The following is a 19,432-nucleotide window of genomic DNA, read 5'->3' on the forward strand; positions in this document are numbered from 1 at the left end:
ACAGTGGCTGACAACCTGAACACCAACCAGCGATTCTTCGAGGTTGACCTCACGACCTCCGCTGTCTTTTCATCGAAAACCTAATCCAGATTTCAGATCGTCGTTATTAGGAAGCTCTGAAGCTGCATTTGCTGACATTCGTAGTTTATCACACTATTCTACGTCCCATCCCAGAACGCTGATATGGCCGAGATCCAAGCCACTGATACAGCTCATCTATCCAAGGAGAGGAAAAGAACCAGAGTACAGTTATCTTGCACAGCCTGCAGGAGTCGGAAGTGCGTTGCTAGCATTCTCCCTGAATATTCAAAATAAAGCACTGATATGGATTTCAGACTGAAATGCTGTCGCACGCACCCTTGCAACAATTGCTTAAAGAGGGGGGAAGGAAATTCATGCACCTTTGTCGGCCGTGGGCCTCGAGGGAGGTCGTCACACGGCCGGGCTAGCCCGACACATGTCCAGGACCGCTTGCAGCACCTCGAGAACCTGATAATGTCTCTTGCCCAGCAGAGGAAGCAGGGAGAACCTCCGAGTCAGGACTTTTCACCATCGTTCCCAGTACCCTTGCCTGAACCATTGGCCCGAGAACAGGCGAAGGTGTTGACGCCTCCTTCGCCGCCAAAGCCCGAGGGACCATCGCCTGAAAGCGAAAGCTCGCCTTCTGGGGGAGACGGAAAGCTGCTGGTCAAGGATACCGTAACGAACTATATCTACAGCGCGCACTGGAAAGCTATTCTTGAAGAGGTAAATCACTAGTGACTCCCTACCCGGTGCTTGATGCTAAAATGCTGCCAGATAAACGAGTTTAAGCAGTCACTGCAGGAGAGTGATGATTTATCAGATGAAGAAGTGTCTGAGGATGATAACATTAGCAGCAGAGAGCCCACAATCTGGTTCGGAATAAGCAGACAGATGAGCAAAGAGGAGCTGCTTTCTGATATTCCGGCTCGCCAAGTAACGGACAGACTGGTTTCGTATTACCTGATTTCTAAAGAGCCTATAGTTGGTAAGAGTTTGAACTCATCATTTGATTGTAGATGCTAAGATGCTGCAGCAATTCTCCATATTCCTACATTTCAAAAGGAGGTAGGCTATACATACCAAATTTGACGAATGGTCAATTGATGCCCTATAGTACAACAACTTCTGGGACAACCCGCAGAGCGTTTCCCTTTCATGGCTCGGGATGCTGTATGCAATTATGACATTGAGTATTATGTTTTACCAACGGACTGGAGATCCGATATATGGTATAGATGGGGATTACGGTGAGATTGCCAACGTTTTCAGAAAAAGAAGTGCGCAATGCCTGGTCCAATCCAACTACATTGCCGCAGGGCGGTATAAAGTCGAGGGCTTATTTCTGTATACCATGGGCGAGTTCTACAAAAAACATGATGTGGAAACAGGAGTCCCTTTTCTTTTAGGGATTACTATTAAACTAGCCATGCGAAGTGGCTATCACCGTGATCCGCAGCAGTTCCCAGCTATATCCGCTTTCGACGGAGAGATGCGACGGCGCGCATGGGTATTTCTCTGTCAGCTTGATGCCTTGCTTTCTTTTGAGGTCGGCGTTCCACGGACACTACAAGACTGGCAATTTGACACGGAGCTGCCAAGGAACTTATTAGATGAAGACTTTGCCCAAAATACGGTGCAACTTCCTCCATCACGCCCGATGAACGAAATTACCGCAATGACGTACATTATCGCTAAGTCGCGTATAATGATGGTTTTTGGGAAAATTCTGGATATGGCATTCTCGCGGAAACCAGTAACCTACGAAGAAACACTCGAAGTTGACCGGCTCTTGGAGGAAGCGAACAGTCTCAAACCCCCAGCATATCACATTCGCCCGATTAACCAGTGCATCGCAGATCCTCCCGAGTTAATATTCCAGCGGTTCACCCTGGCAAATGTATATGAAAAGGCTCGCTGCGTGCTTCATCGAAGGTACCTGGGAGAAGTGCATACAAATATGCGGTACGCATACTCGCGGGTGGTGTGCATTACTGCTGCGAAACAGATCCTACGTGTTCATGCAGACTTGTACCGTGAAATACAGCCTGGTGGCCTGATGTACAGGAACAGACTATTTCCAAATTCAATTCAGTACACCGACTTCTTGCTAGCGGCCATGATACTTTGCATGGAGTTGTCGTACAGTCATGGCACCGGATCAAGGGATGCAAGAAACGACGATGTGGCTGTCGTTATCAAGGACCGAGAAGATCTAATCTCTACCCTTGAGGACTCTCATCAGATACTCCAGGATCTAAGCAAGCAATCTGCCGACGCTCAAAAGGCACACGCAGCGTTAACCGTGATGCTCCGCAGGATTAAGAGTGGCCTGCAGACTATAGCACCACCGAAAACCAGTCCACCAACTACAGCGGCTGCCGGCCGGCCTACTGAAGTTATGAATGGTGAGTTATGTTCCGTACTTAAGTCACTGGCTAATTGTATAGTGCCGCCACCATACGGTACCTGGCCTGGACTAGAAGCAGGAACCTTGGGAAATCCGTTGTTCCCCGCCAACATAGCGCCAGAGCCTGTCCCCTCCGAAGACCCGCAATATGCATCGCTAAACGTTATTGGGGGAATGCTCGATACACCTGCTAACATTGACTGGGTAATCTGATGTAACCCCATGATATTGTCATTATATACTAATTGCAACAGCAACTCTGGGACCAACACATCCAGAATCGACTGGACCATATGATCGATCGCGATGACTTGTGGTATGGGCAATGAACGGGACTTGATTGGATCTTACTGTGAATACATGGCACTGTACATCAACTTCAGTTTGGTCTCTTTGTCCTTTATTCCACCAGAGTGCTCGGCAATAACTTGCCAGTAGGGATCTGGACTGTGCTGAATAGACTGTGAGCTTATACACGGGGACGGAATCCTTAAATTGTGTGCCTAGGATGCTTAAGAAGCATTGAGAGCCGTCTTTTCTCGGTGACACATGCTTTTACGGGCTTCAATGGAAGGCTATGCCAGTTCAACGGAATGTCAACCTTTTGTGTTGTTTTAGCCCTGATCGATATGTAGGGACGGTAAGCTGTGAGCCGCCAGATATATTCCCATAGCAGATGCTCTTTTGATATTCGACCTCCAAGAGTAATTACTACGTTTATCGTATGGTTTGGCAATAACTTTATAACTCAAGAACTGTCCAACTGCGCCTAGGAAGTGTGTTCCGATTTATGTCGAATTAACAACGTTAGGGCGTTATGCAGAATCTATGTATTAGCTGACTAAACACTCTAGAACACTTCCAGAACATCATCGCCGAGGTTCCGAGATTACTCTGCGATCAGAAAGATTAAATGATAATGGAACGATAACAATAATAGTCACAACTGAACCTCGTCCTAGCAACATCCTCACCATGAACCACCTGCTTGCACCACGGTCTATTTTCTACCTAAATTCAAAAGTGCCTACGATACGGCCAGAAATCTTACGATGTCGCCTCTTTTGCTACACCTCCAGGCTTCAAGGGTTACCGCAACAACCCTCTTATAGACAAAGTTATAACCCTCAATTTCAGTCTCGAATTGAAAAACGAACTTTTTTGTCGTCATTTATCCCTTCTCCGCCCCAAGCTTCTAACAATGGGGACGGAAATGGCAACAACAAAGCCCGCATCCTGACAGCCTCCCGCACACTTCCCTACCCGCCATCCCCCTTATTCAACGTAATATCCTCCGTTGAATCCTACGCCGAGTTCCTCCCCTTCCTCACCGCGTCCACTGTTACGGCCCGTGACCCCGAGACACGGTATCCGACGCAGGCGTATCTCACAGTCGGATATGGGCCTCTTAGCGAGACGTTTACGTCGAAGGTTGACTGTAATCGGGAGAGTTGGGTTGTTGAGGCGCGGAGCGGGGAAAGGTTTGTTCAGGAGCAGCGGGACTCCAGTAATAAGCAGTCTTCTGGGTTAGGCGCGTTAGCCGGACTCGCTGGGTTTCCTGGTGCGGATGAGGGGATCTTCGAGTATCTGAGCACGAGGTGGGAGTTGGTTCCGGAGACTGCTTCTGAGGGGGGAGACGCGAGGACCACGGTTAATCTGGAGATCCGGTTTGAGTTTAAGAGTCAGTTGTATGCGAGTATGATGAGTGCAGTGGAAGGGCAGATGGCGGGGATTATGATCGAGGCATTCGAAAAGAGGATTAGAGAAGTGCATGGGAGGTGAGGTTTGCTTCCATTGCATGCATGTGAGCTACTATAGATGTATAATATTTTAGAATAGATACGCATAACGAAGCGCTGTGAATGACTCTAATGCAGTCTTCGACGTAATATTGCTGTACATTAGATGAACAATGCTAACCAAGTATATGATACAGTTTTTAAAACAAACACGCATCCGCGCAGCACCTAGAGGTGGTGCAGGTTACGGCCGTCCTTTGCAACTCGGTGGCTACTCTTCGCGCGGACGGCGTTGTAGTTGTCAACGACCACATCCCAGTTGATCCGGTCCCACCATCGCTCCAAGTACTCCGCCTTGCCTGCAATACCATAATCCATCATCCACACGTGCTCCCACGTGTTAACGCAGAGAATGGGCTGGACATCCACGGCACCGGGAGCGATGTTCTTCTGGTTAGTCGAGTGGGCGCCCATCGCGCCGGCGTACTGGTTGCCGAGGGCGGTGTCGGGCGTGTGCGTGGCCATGTCGACGGGCTGGCGGCGCGCGTGGGCGGCCGGGTAGGGGGACCCAGCATTGTAGGTGCAGAAAATGTGCATCATACCCTCGCGTTCCAGGTTCTTAGCGAGCCAGACGAAACCTGGGCCGAACATGGCGTTTGCCGTCGCGAGGAAGTCGAGCTTGAGGGATTCGACGGACGAGCAGGATTTGCTGATCTCGTTCGCGAAGGTTTCGGGAATCTGGGTGGGAGTAGGAGACTGCAGAAGTCATGTTAGAAAAGTGTCGCTGACGCTGCCAAGTGAAGTCAATACTGACAAGGCAGTTGAAGAAGAAGTGGTTGTTGTGGGCCATCGAGGCGTAGTTGAAAACCGAAGCCATTTCTGGACGACGGGAGTACTTGACCAGCAAATCTCCAGGCTTCAAATCCGCATCAACGGTATCTTCAGAAATATAGTCAGTCCTGTGCCCTTTGGCTTCTATGATTTGTCCAATGGAAGCCCATTTCAACAACAGGGTCTGAGCCTTACCCTGTGTCAACAAGTTCAGTTTATCAACCATGAGCCCCTGATATTGTGTCCAGGAAAAGTCGTATGCCTCTGGAGATAGGAATTCTGGAATGCCATGTTTTTGGAAGTATGCGTTGTGCACTAGGTTGGGAACATTGTGCACTCCTCGAGTCTGGAAGCGTGGGAGAGCGGCGGAGATGGGCTTCTAACGCGCAGCATGTTAGCTACACTGAGTAGGATGAGGAGGACCATAAAGGGTGACGGGCTCACTTGGGAGATGCATGAGGCAGCCCTCAGCGAGGCCTGCGGCCGGAGGAGTCGATTGAGCATGGCGATAGGGTGTGTAGACGGAGAGCCGCAAGAAGTCCGTTCGACAGTTCAAATCGCAGCTTTTCCTTACTGAAAATCGGCAGAATTTCCTGGCGGATTCCCGATCGGGTATGGCGCGGCTAGCCAGCCGGGCGCCAACGGGAGCCAATCATCGTGCGGAGATCTCTTGTTCCTGTCTCTATGTCGTGTCGTTGGACTGAAGCTCAGAACTTCATCTCTGCGAATTATTGTCGTCAGTCCATCTTCTACGCGCCTTGTTCAATTTGTCCCACCAGGGATACTGTGGTGGACCCACGATATATCACCGCATAGCCCCATATATCCGGCGCTTGTTCTTTCGTTGTCATTAGACCAGCAACTATGAGTTCCATCTGTCCCTATTCTAGGACCACGGCGCCAACAGAGGCCTGGCACTGGGATATTTCTGTAACATGATGCAGGAGGAAATTTGGGCGTCAAATACCCAGGTAGCCCCTTATGCGCACTTTGGGCAATTCTAGCAATTTCTTTCCTTTGTGATGCTTGATGCTCCTTCACTTCTCTAATACAATCTTGCTCACTATTGCAGTTCTTTGACAATCCATTCACTTAACGTTAAGAACCATCCCACCCTTGTCATCTTGATATTATATCCTACTTCAACAGCTATCGGTTTTTGTCGGGTCAGCTAGAATGGCAAGGTCTTTTACCTGCCACGTTTCTCTGAGAAAGTCGATTGTGATGCTTTTGACAATATTGAGTGCAAACGTATCGGCAAAACATCAGCTACTACATCCCAAACGTGCAAACAGCTGTCCTGATTCCTCGCGGAAATGTAGTGTTGTCGGTGTGTCGGAAAACTTCTGTTGCTCCTCTTCGTCGACGTGCATTGCCTTGGATGGTGGAAGCTCGGTCATCTGCTGCCCAGAAGGCCAGGACTGTTCCTATATCCAGCCCATCACCTGCGACGTAACGAAACAAAACGCCACTCTTCATCCGAACAATGTCATCAAGACCACACGGCTGGATGATGACCTGCCTACGTGCGGAAACGCGTGCTGCCCGTTTGGATATACTTGTCAAGGCAGCTTCTGCGCCATGGATGATACCGCTTCATCATCCGCTTCCACCTCCTCTTCCACCTCTACTTCAACTCGGAGTCCGACTGCCTCGACCTCTACAACCACCACAGCAGAGTCCTCAGCAGAGTCAACAGCATCCTCCACAACGTCATCCACAGAATCATCCACTACTGCTGAAGCGACAACTGACTCTGCTCTTACAATTGCGGACGACTTGTCAACAGTAACAGTCGAGGACTCAACACCGAGCACTCCAGTACCAACACCAACGCTTTCGCAGTATTCCACTACTTCAAGCGGAAACCTATCCGCCGCCAACGCCCAATCATCCTGCCCCTCATTTCCAACCAACGCAATCCTGGCAGGCTTCTTCCCTGGTGCCGTATTCGGTGCCGTGGCCGCTCTCCTTATAACAGTCTGCATCCGTCGGCACCGGCATAGCAACCCTCCACCCGGCGAAAAGGTGGCACAAAACACCTTCCGCAAATCTACGGGAACGCTCATTGGCATATCCGAGCCTATCCCGTCGCACGAGAGCTCCTTCCGTACAGATTTTCTCCTAAGCACGAATTCCAAGCGCAACTCTGAGAGCTCCCGCTCCGTTCTCTCTCGCAGCAGGTCCCGCGTGAAGAGCCTATTTAGCACTCCCCAAAAGCCGCAACACGTAGCTTCAGAGGGCAATATACCAGCTGTGCCACCTGTTCCAGCTATCCTCTCTTTACCAGTTACTCCACCCCAGCAGCGGCAACCTAGTCGCCAGCCCAGTACAGAAAGTATCCGGGTATACACACCTCCTGGCGTATTCACGAACGCACCGTCCCTTAATCCGTCTCCGTATCCAGCTGATCAGCGGCCCAATACGACACTGACTGAGATTCTGGATCGGGTGCAAACGTCAGTGCAAGCTGAGCCCGCGTCTGCGAGCGGTGCGAACAGCAAGACCGATAGCACGGCCACAAACAATGCATCACAGCGCTTTCTCCTCCCGCCCCCCCAGCAACTGGGGCGGAGGAAACAGTTACCTTACTGAGGGGTGTTTTGTGGGCTGGATTAATCCATCTAGCACCAGCGTTTTATAACCTCCCAAGGCCATGTCAGCATTGTATGTTTTATTCCCTTTAGTACTTCATTTCGCTTTAAGAGTTCAGCATTAGCGAGCATACTTTGCAGTTCGTCAGTCTAGTATAATCACCATGCAGCAGGCTAGCAGAATACATGATCAAGATTTTCAACCAATAAATATTAACAGCCTAAATTGATTCGGGAGGGAGTACTATACTACAAGAAGCCCTGAAAGTAATATCTATCACGAAACAACCCCTTGCCTCCTAGCCTTCCACCCCGTAACTACCCTCTTAACCTCCTTCAACAGCCCCAGTACCAGTGGGACCCCAATGGGCCCCAATAGCGGCAAATAAACTGCCACCTTATGCTCATCCGGAAAGTACATCTGACCAACCATACTCTTCTCAAAGAAGCTCCTTTCGGCCTCCGCCTCCGCAACACGGGCACTAGCCAACGCAGCCTGAAACTGTCCATTCTGTAGGCTTTCGCATGAAGACGAGAGATGGGAAAGCGTTGTTGCGACAGAGGACGCGACTGTTGCGGGGATGGGAATAGACGGGAGTGACTCTGTTAGACGGGCGAGGGAGCCCATTGTTGAGGAGGCGGAGAGGAGGACTGTTGCGGCGCGAATGCGGATGAGGGTCTGAAGGCGGAAGGGGAGGGAGGGCGGTGTTGAGGGGGTGCCGAGAAGGCTGAGGAGCTGGTGGGAGAAGGTGAGGAAGGGGGCGCGGAGGGCGTCACGGGGGAGGTGCGGTGGGTTGGACTGGGCTGAGCCGTCAGTTGTTGAGAGAGGGGGATTGAGGATAAAGACGCCGCCCCATTGAGGGATGATCCAGCTAGTAGCTTTGCTCTCTTGGACGAGCAATGGAGACTGCGAGGGGGCGGGCACGTAGAGGATGAAGTTTATTGTTGGGCCACTTCCGATGCTGGGGTTTAACGGCCATTCAGCAGCGTTGATAAAGGCGCTAAGGTTTTCTTCCTTAAGAGTCCAAACTCCTTGTGTCTCGTCGTACTCAGGAACAGGTGTCGTAGGCGAGAAAGTTGCGTAAAGCTGGACTTGGGTGTCTACAGTGAAATTGCTGATGGGGGACAATGCCTGAACAATAGGAGAGATGTATCCCTGGACGGCGGATTCGATATCCCAAGAGGAGGGCGCAGGCCCTGGAGTAAATAGAGAGAACGCAAGGTGGTACGTCTCTGCATATTTCATCGACCGTCTTAGCCGCTTCGTGATACTCTCCGCGAGCTGTGGGGAAATCTGGTGCGCCAGACTGTTTGGCGTAGAGACGGCGTAGTTGCCAATTGCATTATTCGACAATATGTGTGACATGATCGCTTTCTCCTCTGAAAATAAATGCTGCAATTCCGCGGCGATAAAAGACGCGAGAGGCGAGTTGGGTGAAGAAGGGGGTGGGATTTGGCTCGGCGGATAGAAGATATCAAGCATAGTTGTGTCTGTGCGAAGCTCTGAGCGAGGGCCTGTTAAATCACCCTGCGCCTGCAGACGAACCGTCAGCGCCGTATCAGCCTTCTGGGTTGTCTGCTCTGCCTCATCTTCGGCCAGCTTCAAGCGTAGATGGTGCGCGGTGAACTCGTTTAAATCGTCTAGGGTATGTTGAGTGATCCGGAGAAGCTGCTGCGCTTCAACGTCTGGTAGAGATGGAGTCTCAAATCGGATCTCCAGCGGGAACACAGGGCGGCAACTCTATGTACACAATCTTGTCAGTCCAATTCGCAAGTCGTGGTGTTTTAGAGGTCACCTTTCCGCCAGCCCAGTCGAGCATCTCTTGGATGGGCAATTCGGCACGATAGATAGACGTCGTCTTCCACCATATCGGGAAGCCCAGAAAAAGGATCACGGCCCAAAAGGCGGCCACAACCTTAGACCGAGTCTGTATGGCGCTGGGCTTCTCCGGAGGGGGGAGGGTTGAAGCGGAGAGTTTGGATGTCATCTCAGGCTGCAAAGACCCAGAGTCTTCTTGCTTTATGCTCATGATGGACAGGACATACTTCCAATACGATAAATATGTCGCATTCGCTGGAGCAATGGGAGCGGAGTGGTGAATCCGGGTTGGGGGAACGTAGAGTGCTAGGTGGTAGTTGAGTGTTGATGCCGCGGTCGAAGGCGGAGACGCTCAAATCACTGTAATACGAAGTATACAACAGTACTCGAACAGTTATCAAGCTTAACCTCTAATTATGGGCAGTTATATAGGCAAAAATAATAAAACAATTATTGACCATATTAATTGACCAGATATCTACACTTTTGGGTATCAACCGATGCGCCAAGTACTCCTTGCAATATAGCAGCGGCATTAAAAACAACCAGGTTTAGTACTCCTTCTCAAAAAGTTTCTGAATGGGTTTCGCAGCCTAGAGACTTAGTTAGCAATGTCCGCAGGGAGCTTATAAGGGAAATAGGGCAAACAACGCACATCGATGAACTTCTCGAGATCCTGATCGAGACTGGCTAGGTCCTCCTTCCGTTTGTTATTCTCTGTAATTAGAGCTTGTTTGCGCTTAAGAAGTTCCTGTCGGGCCTGCTCAAGCTTCTCTCGCTCCGCATGCTCGTGGTTTATCCGCGCAACCATCAATTCGTGCTCATCTGACTCTCGGTGCTCGGGGTGCAGCTCCAGGAATTCCTCCACCGGTATTAGAGGAAGCGACCGGTACTTATGACTAAAAATCTCCAGTTAGCAACGAAAATATCTGAGACTTAAAACGGCTGTGGCATACTCATAAGACTGGCAAGCGGCAATTTCCCCTGTCAGGTGTCGCTGCTCGTAATACAGGTTTTGAAGTTGCAGATGTAGCCGATCGATCTCCTGCCGGGCCTCCGCAGTACGCTGCTTTGTTTCTCGAACTCGGAAAATTGCATCACGATTCTGACCTCGGAGCTGAGCAAGAAGAGCAAACAGGTGCTTTTGCACCGACTGTGGCGATTCGGAGAGCTGGTCGGCGGCGCCTGACGGGTCCAGCAATGACAATAGCTTGTGACAGAGATCCCGAGTCTCGGCGGCAGTGTTCAAGACGGGCAACAATGAGGGGTCGGAAATGATATCTCTGATAGCAGTACCAGCCATGGCGAGAAAGACGATGCTGGCAGGCAAAGAGGCAAACAACGAATGACGATGGCGGATAAAGGCACTTGGGGAGCCGTTTGGCGGGAGGGCGGGTTGAACGTGGAAAGGACGCGCCAACGGATTGGACTGAAGAGACGGGTAAATAGGTAGATAATGCACCTGATCGATGATCGACAATGTCGCCCTACGGGGAGGAACCTTTGCTGTCGGCAAAGGTCGTTAGACAAGACGAAAATGAACGTGAAGAAGAATTGAGCAATGGAGGCTTCCCCACTCTCTCGGCCTTCTAAGGTCCAATCTCCCACGGACTGGCTCTCTTCTCCCTCCCTCCCTCTCCCTCTTCACCTCGGTTCTGGTCTAGCATTCTCTCTACCATATCCTCAAATCTTCTATATTCTTCTTCTGTTATTATTTGACATCTTTATACCTCTTCGTTCTCTTCTTGTAAGTATTGTTGCGAAACCCTCGCGGTTCCTGATAAACCCGCCACTTGGCTCTGGCTCACTTCAATCCAGGATATGTACCTTTGATCTTCCATAGAGAGGGTGCTCGTGGGCTATTATACCATGGCTTGCTCTACTGGGTCTGTGACCATCGAGTCGTATCTCGATACCGCTGTCTCGTCAGCCACTCCGTCCGAGGAGACCGCTCTGCTTCGAGATCGCAAGCGAAGACATTCTTTCCATACGGCGAGAAAGTTGTCCTGCGATTATGATGCGGACGCTATTTTTCTAAGGGTACGATATAAGAGTCCTTCGGTGCGATTTTAAGTGTGTCCTAATTGTTTTTAGGTCGAACTTTTCCTTGCGGAATTGGAGAGACGCCTTCACTGGATTGAACAATATCGCAAGTCGCACATGGTCCAGATCGACACTAGCCTACGCAGGGCCTATGCTACGCTGGAAGCTGTGAGAGATTCTTGCTCACACGCCTCGGGGGAGTTGATGGGCAGCGGCAAGAAGAGGGCTAAGATCTTGGTGGAAACCCTGGAAAGTCGTTACAACGATGCGTTGGCGACAAAGGAAACATTGGAGCAAAAGGCCCAAGCCGGCGTGCGTTTGATGGAATCTTTTTTGACGGAGTTGGAATCTCGCGCTGACGCCGTTCGGGATCGCGGTGTTTACGGAGCTTTGGACGATGGCTGGAAGGCAGTCGACTCGACGCTGGTTCAAGCAAGGGAGGTGATGGACGAGGGTATCGAACGGGCTCGCCAAGTCAAGGACGCCCTCCGCGAGAATATCGACCATGCTATTATGCTCGCCAAAGAGAAGCGCTTGATCAGCTACTCGGATCTACCGGCACCATGGCGGATAAACCCGCATATCCTCTCTGGATATCGATTCCACTCGTCTAAAGTGGAGTGCCTAACTTCGGTTTTCACCTTCTCCAATGAGCTTGTCAACATCTGGTCGCACCTGATCGGCCTCATCATCGTCCTCTCTATCGCCTTCTACTTCTATCCACTGAACCCTAATTTTCACCTAAGCACGAATTCCGACACGCTCGTCGCTGCGGTTTTCTTTTTCGCCGCCTGCAAATGCCTGGTCTGCAGCACCTTATGGCACACAATGAACAGCATCGCCGATCAACCACTGATGGAGCGCTTCGCTTGTGTGGATTACACTGGCATCTCCCTCCTTGTCGCCGCGTCCATTGTAACCACCGAGTACACAGCGTTCTACTGCGAACCCACATCCCGCTGGGTCTACATTCTCCTTACTATGTCCTTAGGAATCGGCGGCGTCATCCTCCCCTGGCACCCAACCTTCAATCGCGCTGATTGGGCCTGGGTTCGCGTCGCCTTCTACGTCACTTTGGCCCTTACCGGATTTGCCCCCCTTGCCCAACTCACCTACGCGCGTGGCTTCTCGTGGTGTCTGTATTTCTACGCTCCCGTCATGAAGAGTATTCTCGTCTACTTCGTGGGTGCCTGCGTCTATGCCTCTCAAATCCCGGAACGCTGGAAGCCAGGTCTATTCGATTACATCGGCGGCAGCCACAACATCTGGCACCTTGCTGTTCTTGGCGGCATCCTATTCCACTACCTTGCCATGCAGGACCTCTTCGCCAACGCTTTCCAGCGCGCAAAGGGTGAATGCCCTAACCTCACCTCTTGAACTACCTAGACTTGCTTCTGAATCAAACTCATCATATTCCCGCACAAAACCTATGCAGCATAAGCGTTACAGCTTCTACTTGAAGTATTGTACGCAACACTGACGACGAGAACGAAGATGCACGACGTATATACGACATTCGACTTTTCGTACAAACAAAAGCACTATAGAGGCAGTTAGACATAGATGCCTTTCTTCCGTTGGCTCTCAAATGATATCGCATCGGTACACGAGTCTCACCTGGACACGTTGTTCAGCGCGGTTACCCAAAAAGAGCTCTTGAATGACCGGTTAAAAAAGAACAGTTTTGCATCGCCGGAGTCCGTCCTATTTTGAGCCCCTTTCTTCTACTCTTTACTTTACTTCTGGTACGTATATCTTATATTGCTAGAATATTCTTATCTTTTTCTCTAAAGTACATAGTTTTTGTTATTCTATCAATCCATTGTTTATTCTCACATATTCTATTCTCCATATTTATCCACTACGATTCTATTTTCTAGTATACTTGGGACGAGGCCATATCATACTGATCTATTAAAAGCAAATCTATCGGCTTCTGTCCGGTCAAGCTAAAAAACATGATGGTGTTTCTGACGGATATTGTGAATATGAAGGCCTCGGCACGCACGTAGCGCATTGGTCGAGAAAACCAGGAAACAGCAAGTGGGCGATTCGACCACCCAACGTAATTATGGGCTCTCTCATTGATGATCCATTTACCCGGAGCGACGTCATCAGAAATTCCAAATCTCAAAGTTATCAGTCGTGTAGCTGAAGAAACAACATGCGGCCTGGTACTTAGCGAATGCATTGAAGTAGCGACTCGCATGTCTGTTTCAGCACCCGTGAGGCCTTGAAGGGTTATGCTGGCGACGTCTTTTCGCAAGCGGTACCGAAGTCAGGTGTAGTACGATGCCTATTATGAACCTCAATCCATCAGACCAACTTGGCCTCAACCGTACCTTCTAGCGTTAATAAACACGGATATACCTCTGCCGTCCACTTCCAAGATTTCTGCATCCCGTGAAAGGACGATGCTGTGCAAATCATCCAACGTTGGCCAAAGTTGGCTAGCTTTATGGTCAATGACACTCCAAATCTCTGCTGAAAGACACTTCAGTCAAGATAATTGGTTTACATGCCTGGCCGAGCGGCTAAGTCTCAAGTATTTCAGTTTTCACCCCCAGCCAATGTGCATGGTTCGTGGGTAGAGACTTTGAAGTCTTTAGCTAGTCTTATATGGAATCTACAGCAAATGGATCTGTTTTCTTTGGTTTCGCGACAAGCTGGTCTTCTGGCCCAAAAGCCCGTGCATAGCACCAAACCTACCTGGTTGACAACAAGTCACTACCGCTTAACGGTACAATCCAGGCTTTCACCACTCCGTCAAGAGTACGTCGGCTAATTCCACATCACGCGCGATGCTGCAGAGGCGCCGGATACGGACAAGGCGAGCACGCCAAAAATATGACGGAGCATTGTCAACGGACGGTGGGTATAAAAGGTACATTGCATTGCGCGTTGTCCTCTGCAACCGTGGAGGACGAAATATGTAATATGCCATCCCCCTTTCGCATTCTTCCTGCTGATCTGACAGTCATTGATACACTGTTATCTAGGCCGATACGGAGTTTTACCTCAATCTCTAGCATAAAATCCACGTTAAAGACGGACATCATTGTCAGCAGATCGGGGGTCAAAGTGTCAGGTACAACCCTGCAACCGAGATCTTGTCCGTCAACCTTCTCGAATGCACGGTCTCCTGCACTCATCCCGAGATCCCACATCTACGTCCTAGGCGAAGGATGCACACCGATTGAGGAGGAAAGTGTCAGCGGATGAGCTTGCTCAGATTGACCTCCATTGTTAACGGGCAATAGCGGACATTTGCAGCTGCTTCATCGGGACGACTATTGTCGGCGGCCCAAATGTTGAGGGGCTTATCCAGCTCAATGTTTGAGGCTGCGTGTCTTCGCCGTTCGGGATTGTTGGCAGAGCCGCTGACGATAGCGGCCTTGGTCAACTGGCATTTGGCGCAATGAAAAAGAACGAGGACAACTCTCGAGCAGAAACTGTCGTACAGGAACGAGTAAGTTGAGATATGATGAATCCAGGAAACGGTATTCGATTGAGCGACTGAGGCGCCGAAGCTGAGGGTGCCTCCATAAATGAGGACCTCGATGCACTGCGAGATGGACCTTCCCAAATAGGCAATTCCGGCTCACGAAGCTTGACTCTACTCCGTAGAGGCCGATCACTTGGTCCAGAAACTCCATTCTCCATCCTGATAGAGGAGGCAGTAACACGATGCTCAAGCCTATCGCTGAAGTCTGCCGTTGAGCGCAAAGTTTGCGTTGCTCAGGCGATACTACCTACAGGAGAAGCACCCTGAGCCAAGGCCTGAGATTTCGACTCAATAACCAGCCCTCCCAACACCAGTTGCCGGGCGAACAATCGGTCTATGTAAGGCAGATTACAGAACTTTGAACAATTGTCTCCTTTCAATGCCGATCCACGATAATCTGGAGAGATGCAAGGGGCTCGGCTACCGGACTGCGCGCGGAGCCCGCGCGCAGTACAGGCCAGGCCTGGTCTCTATAGTAGCAAAGTATTACAGGGGCCAAGCCAACCTCACGAGCTGCAGTATGCCGAAACCTCATACAGCAAGAAGCACAAAATCTGCACCCGGATCAAGGATGGATGGATGGTTCTCGAGTGGTGTGGCTGGGCTGATGTCATGTTGCCCAGCGACGAGCTGGAGTTACTGAGCCGACGGGGAGTCTGGCGAAGGACCAGACTTTGGATTGACCCGTCGACCTGGGATTGTTATGATTTTTGAGAGCTACATCGAGTGAGTTCAGGGACCAGACATTGGAAATGAAACTGGAGAATCCGGAATCGAACCCGATCCATGGGACATGGATAGTTAACCGTGAACCGTTGAACCAAGTTCTGGAAAAGGGGTCAATAATATCGATCCGGTCGTCAATCAACGATTCGAAAGTAGTAGAAGATATACGGAGTACCCTATAGAAAGAGCCTAGAGAGCGGATAGTCGCTGATTCCCTGCGTTCTGCAGGGTTCCAAGACTGTCGTCACTTGATTTGAATTGAGTCGTTCCAGCCTGCGAGATCCAGCGGAAATTGCTGCGCCATCTCGTGTTTTCCCCTCAGTGTGCTCCTAAATCTTGGCCTCGACTCTATCATCACCAACTCCTGCACTTCTCTTCCACTGATTCTTTTCTGCTCTCTGTTGATACTTCTTGCATCCCCTACATTTCGATTCGGTGACGGTGACTCGGCGTAACCTCGTGTTCTGGGGTCTCTCGTCAATCGGGATCTAGCTGGAGACTGGACCGCGACTCCTTTTCGCCCGTTACGATCTGTTTCAGACCGCTGCGCCTCCAATCCGACCTATCCACCGCTGACCTCGAAACGTCTCTCGCATCTTCAGAAAACGGCCTGATTCCACCGGATAATCCACTGGTATACGTCGCACCTCAGCACAACCACCAGCATCAGAGACCAGCCGCATCTCAGATCTACAACGGCGCGATCGTAACTACTGGTTCCTAGGCGTGGGTCCACCAGGCGAATTCGTCGTCAGTTTCGTCAGTTTCGACCAGGGCCCATCGCTCCACGCTCGACTTCTCTTCTTTTCTCGCATGGTGTCTGTTTGATCCAGCCTGAGCAGCAATGGGTTCGACTCAGTTTGGGAATTTCGACGTGAGTCGCCGCCAAATCCACTTTCGGCATCCGTAGAGAATAGTACTGACGCATTTTATTTCTTGTCGGACAGGATTTTTGTCGCGATTCCACGCTTCCAGTCTGCAATGTATGTTGCTCTTCGTCCGATCTTGGCGGATTCGCGCAAATAGCCTTCAGCAGCTAACCCTATCTCCCTCAGCTCTTCGTTTCTTCCAATCAACCTCCTAATGAGATTTATGGCGGGTGCGCTCTTCGTGGAATTGGGCTCAGTGACGGCCGGTATCTTGCAAATCTTGGTATGGCATGTTCTTCGGCCATTAGGGCCTCTTGCTCATGAAAATAGGGTCTATATTGCTCGCGTTCATAGCTATTCTTGTTTCATTGGTTCTGATATGGCGCTCGGACCGGAAACAAGCGGCGGTTGGCCGAAGGTATGAGGATCGACCGACCCAGAGGAATGCGGGAAGCTCACAGACATGGACAGAGAAATGCAGCTCTTCTTGCTGGGATACATTATCATCGAGATTTGCGAGATCTTCTCCGTGGGCGGCTTTCCCCTCAGAAATGATGTCCGAAAGGTTCGGTTCCCCGCTGTTTATTAAAATTCAACGGTCTAATATCCTTGTAGGGCTTTTCGGCTGCTCACGTCGCTGCGATCACTATGACATGTTGGATCCTCCTCTTGAATGCGCTAGTCGGTTTCCAATTCCTCGATGATGGAACTCCTGCTTCAATCGGTCTTTTCTTGTTTTCCGGTTTGATTTTCTTCATTGGTACGGGATACATTGCCCTGGACACAGCTTTCGATTGGACGGGCGAGTTTGCGACAAACGAAGGCAACGGCTATCGGAATATCGCCCTTTATGTACTTTACCAGCTCTTCCCCCTCATCTGTCTGGTCGCGTTCTTCTTTCTGGAAACGTTCCTCGTCGTCCGTATCCTGGGCGAGCTTCGCCCAATGCGTGCGTATATCCCTCAAGCTGGTTTCTAGTCCTGGTTGACTGACTGTCTGCAGTGTATCTCTCCGCAGCCGGTCTGCTGTTCGCCATCGGACAAATATTCAACTATGTCATCAGCACTCACCTCTGCCAGGCCACAGACGGAAAGATCAACGGCGCCCTGTTCGAGACGCTCTTCACCCTGGTCTCAGTTGTCATGGTCTGGATCTTCTGGAGTAGCATCACAGAAGACGACTGGCCGACGCCAATGTCACAGCCAATGCCGGGATACAACTAGTACGGCCCAGCTAACAAACATAAAAGCATAAAAAAAAATCAGTCCGACCAGCCTAACAGCTATGGGAGAGTCCTTCTCTCGCCCGCCCGAGTACAGTACCATCGCCCGACGATCCTTTCGCGCAATCTTTTGATACCCTCAACTGCAACTATGCTAATCACAGAAGGACCGGCTAGTCCGACTTCGACCTCAATAATCTAAACCCCAGCATGCTCCTCTTTTTTTCTCGATGTCCCCCGTTCATGTTCCCACGATTGATTGTCTTGGATGTGCCAATGTGCCAATGTGCCTCTGTCGACCACGATATCTTTGCCATTTTGATTACCATAACCCGAAGCTACGCCATGAGCTGCGTTGCAGTTTTCGGAGTAAGGAGATGAGTTCCTTCCAGACTCCATACCGAGTTTATATCTACTGTACGTTTTTAGCAGCTTTTCTTCTAGATACCTATCTCGCGATGTACGTAATAGTGACTCAAGTTTTTGATAAATAACCAATCTTCTGCATTTTTTGATCTTGATGGCTTTCGCTGTGCTATGACTCTTCGATGTCGAAACATGTACTCCAAGTAGGTAGGGTGTATCTACGAACATACCCTCCTGACTAGGGTTATTAAGCATAATCATTACCCAGGCTCCGGCGTACTGGGAGCGCTAACCTGTTATTGTCAGTAGGTGGGGAGTCCTCGAGCACTGCCCATGAGGAAAACGAAATAGTGAGAGGGACTGTCATCTGCTTCGCCAAAGATTAACTAAGAGGCAGACCATAAGTATATAACCACAGTCTATACGAGGCATGGATGCGCCGGGATAGATGCCCCTGATGCAAATAAGATTGCTACGTGGCACTTCGAAGATATATCATGCGAACAGTATATATAATGGTATGCACACGCAAAGTCCGGATGCATGCCAGGCAACAGAATCATTTGAACCGATAAATATGGCAAGGAGAAAAGGTATAATATAGTCCCGCCAAAAGCAAGAAGAATCAATATCCACGCCTATGCAAAACAGAACAAGAAGCAAGAGAAGTAAACCTCAAAAAGCTCAGAGTCGTAGCCCTGTCAACACAGATTATATCCGCACCTTGACATCAACGCAAGGCAGCGTCCATTCCCGCCTCCCAATTAGACTCCTCAACCACTCCAGTCCAAAGCCCGTCAATTCCTCCGACGCCTCCGAAGCGCCCTGGTAACCTCCAGACAGCCGTCTTTGCGTCTCGTCAACGGCCGCACCCGCAAGAGTTTTTGCAGTGCTATTCAGGGTTTCAAAAATGTATCCTGCTAGTGACTCGCTTTCCGCGCCTTGGGCGGGGGCATCGTAGGGCGTATACCGGGGGGCGAACCAGTCAGCGCGAAGGTTGAGGAAGCATCGGTCGGACCAGTTGCAGGTTGAGGCAAAGAGGATGACGAGCAGCGCGGAGCAGTAAATACACGGTCGGTGGAGAATATAGGTAAGGGTAACGAAGGAAATGAGGAAGAGCGGGGAGGCGTTGGTTGGGATGAAGAGCAGGGGGAGCCAGCTGGATTTTGTCAGTTGCGTTTCCTTCATGGCGGCTATTTCAATAAATGATATTTGCATGGAGGCCATATGATTGCTTACCTCCTAAGGCAGAACATGTTGAGCGAGTCGATCAGTTGATCCTGGAAC

The 19,432-nt window shown here is 50.3% G+C and overlaps 9 protein-coding genes across 9 annotated transcripts, besides 3 other annotated features; 5 read left to right on the forward strand and 4 right to left on the reverse strand.

Moving 5' to 3' along the window:
* Window positions 1-19,432: part of a sequence feature (contig 1.88 1..183820(1)) that runs on past both edges of the window.
* Window positions 184-2,760, forward strand: ANIA_10638 (putative C6 transcription factor; the record flags this gene model as incomplete). The annotated part of the gene is made up of 7 exons (XM_657659.2): window positions 184-278; window positions 336-747; window positions 799-1,009; window positions 1,058-1,089; window positions 1,139-2,429; window positions 2,472-2,635; window positions 2,686-2,760. 7 exons carry the CDS (start codon window positions 184-186, stop codon window positions 2,758-2,760), a joined length of 2,280 nt encoding a protein of 759 aa, XP_662751.2.
* Window positions 3,407-4,214, forward strand: ANIA_10642 (ubiquinone-binding COQ10-like protein; the record flags this gene model as incomplete). The annotated part of the gene is made up of 2 exons (XM_050612203.1): window positions 3,407-3,916; window positions 4,004-4,214. 2 exons carry the CDS (start codon window positions 3,407-3,409, stop codon window positions 4,211-4,213), a joined length of 720 nt encoding a protein of 239 aa, XP_050468148.1. The 3' UTR covers window position 4,214.
* Window positions 4,324-5,524, reverse strand: sod4 (mitochondrial 37S ribosomal protein mS42). The gene is made up of 4 exons (XM_050612204.1): window positions 5,446-5,524; window positions 5,197-5,380; window positions 4,985-5,109; window positions 4,324-4,926 (listed from the first exon to the last, which is right to left on the reverse strand). Exons 1-4 carry the CDS (start codon window positions 5,503-5,505, stop codon window positions 4,399-4,401), a joined length of 897 nt encoding a protein of 298 aa, XP_050468149.1. The 5' UTR covers window positions 5,506-5,524; the 3' UTR covers window positions 4,324-4,398.
* Window positions 6,178-7,596, forward strand: ANIA_05149 (uncharacterized protein; the record flags this gene model as incomplete). Its single annotated transcript, XM_657661.1, has 1 exon — window positions 6,178-7,596. The coding sequence occupies one exon, from the start codon at window positions 6,178-6,180 to the stop codon at window positions 7,594-7,596; it is 1,419 nt and encodes a 472-aa protein (XP_662753.1).
* Window positions 7,873-9,625, reverse strand: PIG-S (GPI-anchor transamidase GPI17; the record flags this gene model as incomplete). The annotated part of the gene is made up of 2 exons (XM_050612205.1): window positions 7,873-9,336; window positions 9,392-9,625. 2 exons carry the CDS (start codon window positions 9,623-9,625, stop codon window positions 7,873-7,875), a joined length of 1,698 nt encoding a protein of 565 aa, XP_050468150.1.
* ANIA_10644 (uncharacterized protein) lies at window positions 9,965-10,717 on the reverse strand (the record flags this gene model as incomplete). Its single annotated transcript, XM_050612206.1, has 3 exons — window positions 9,965-10,007; window positions 10,070-10,313; window positions 10,371-10,717. 3 exons carry the CDS (start codon window positions 10,715-10,717, stop codon window positions 9,966-9,968), a joined length of 633 nt encoding a protein of 210 aa, XP_050468151.1. The 3' UTR covers window position 9,965.
* Window positions 11,056-12,834, forward strand: ANIA_05151 (protein gprP; the record flags this gene model as incomplete). Its single annotated transcript, XM_657663.2, has 3 exons — window positions 11,056-11,161; window positions 11,233-11,454; window positions 11,509-12,834. Exons 2-3 carry the CDS (start codon window positions 11,284-11,286, stop codon window positions 12,832-12,834), a joined length of 1,497 nt encoding a protein of 498 aa, XP_662755.1. The 5' UTR covers window positions 11,056-11,161; window positions 11,233-11,283.
* Window positions 14,876-14,914: a sequence feature (Short protein (ANIA_11465, CBF80968.1) was converted to a misc_feature.).
* Window positions 14,952-14,969: a sequence feature (Short protein (ANIA_11465, CBF80968.1) was converted to a misc_feature.).
* On the forward strand, window positions 16,084-17,780 carry ANIA_05152 (chitin synthase export chaperone; the record flags this gene model as incomplete). The annotated part of the gene is made up of 7 exons (XM_657664.2): window positions 16,084-16,562; window positions 16,636-16,671; window positions 16,744-16,840; window positions 16,888-16,975; window positions 17,029-17,122; window positions 17,173-17,506; window positions 17,560-17,780. The coding sequence occupies exons 1-7, from the start codon at window positions 16,533-16,535 to the stop codon at window positions 17,778-17,780; spliced, it is 900 nt and encodes a 299-aa protein (XP_662756.2). The 5' UTR covers window positions 16,084-16,532.
* On the reverse strand, window positions 18,657-19,401 carry ANIA_05153 (uncharacterized protein; the record flags this gene model as incomplete). The annotated part of the gene is made up of 2 exons (XM_657665.2): window positions 18,657-19,304; window positions 19,385-19,401. The coding sequence occupies 2 exons, from the start codon at window positions 19,399-19,401 to the stop codon at window positions 18,857-18,859; spliced, it is 465 nt and encodes a 154-aa protein (XP_662757.2). The 3' UTR covers window positions 18,657-18,856.

The sequence above is a fragment of the Aspergillus nidulans genome, chromosome V (genome assembly GCF_000011425.1).
Source record: "Aspergillus nidulans FGSC A4 chromosome V".
Taxonomy (NCBI): domain Eukaryota; kingdom Fungi; phylum Ascomycota; class Eurotiomycetes; order Eurotiales; family Aspergillaceae; genus Aspergillus; species Aspergillus nidulans.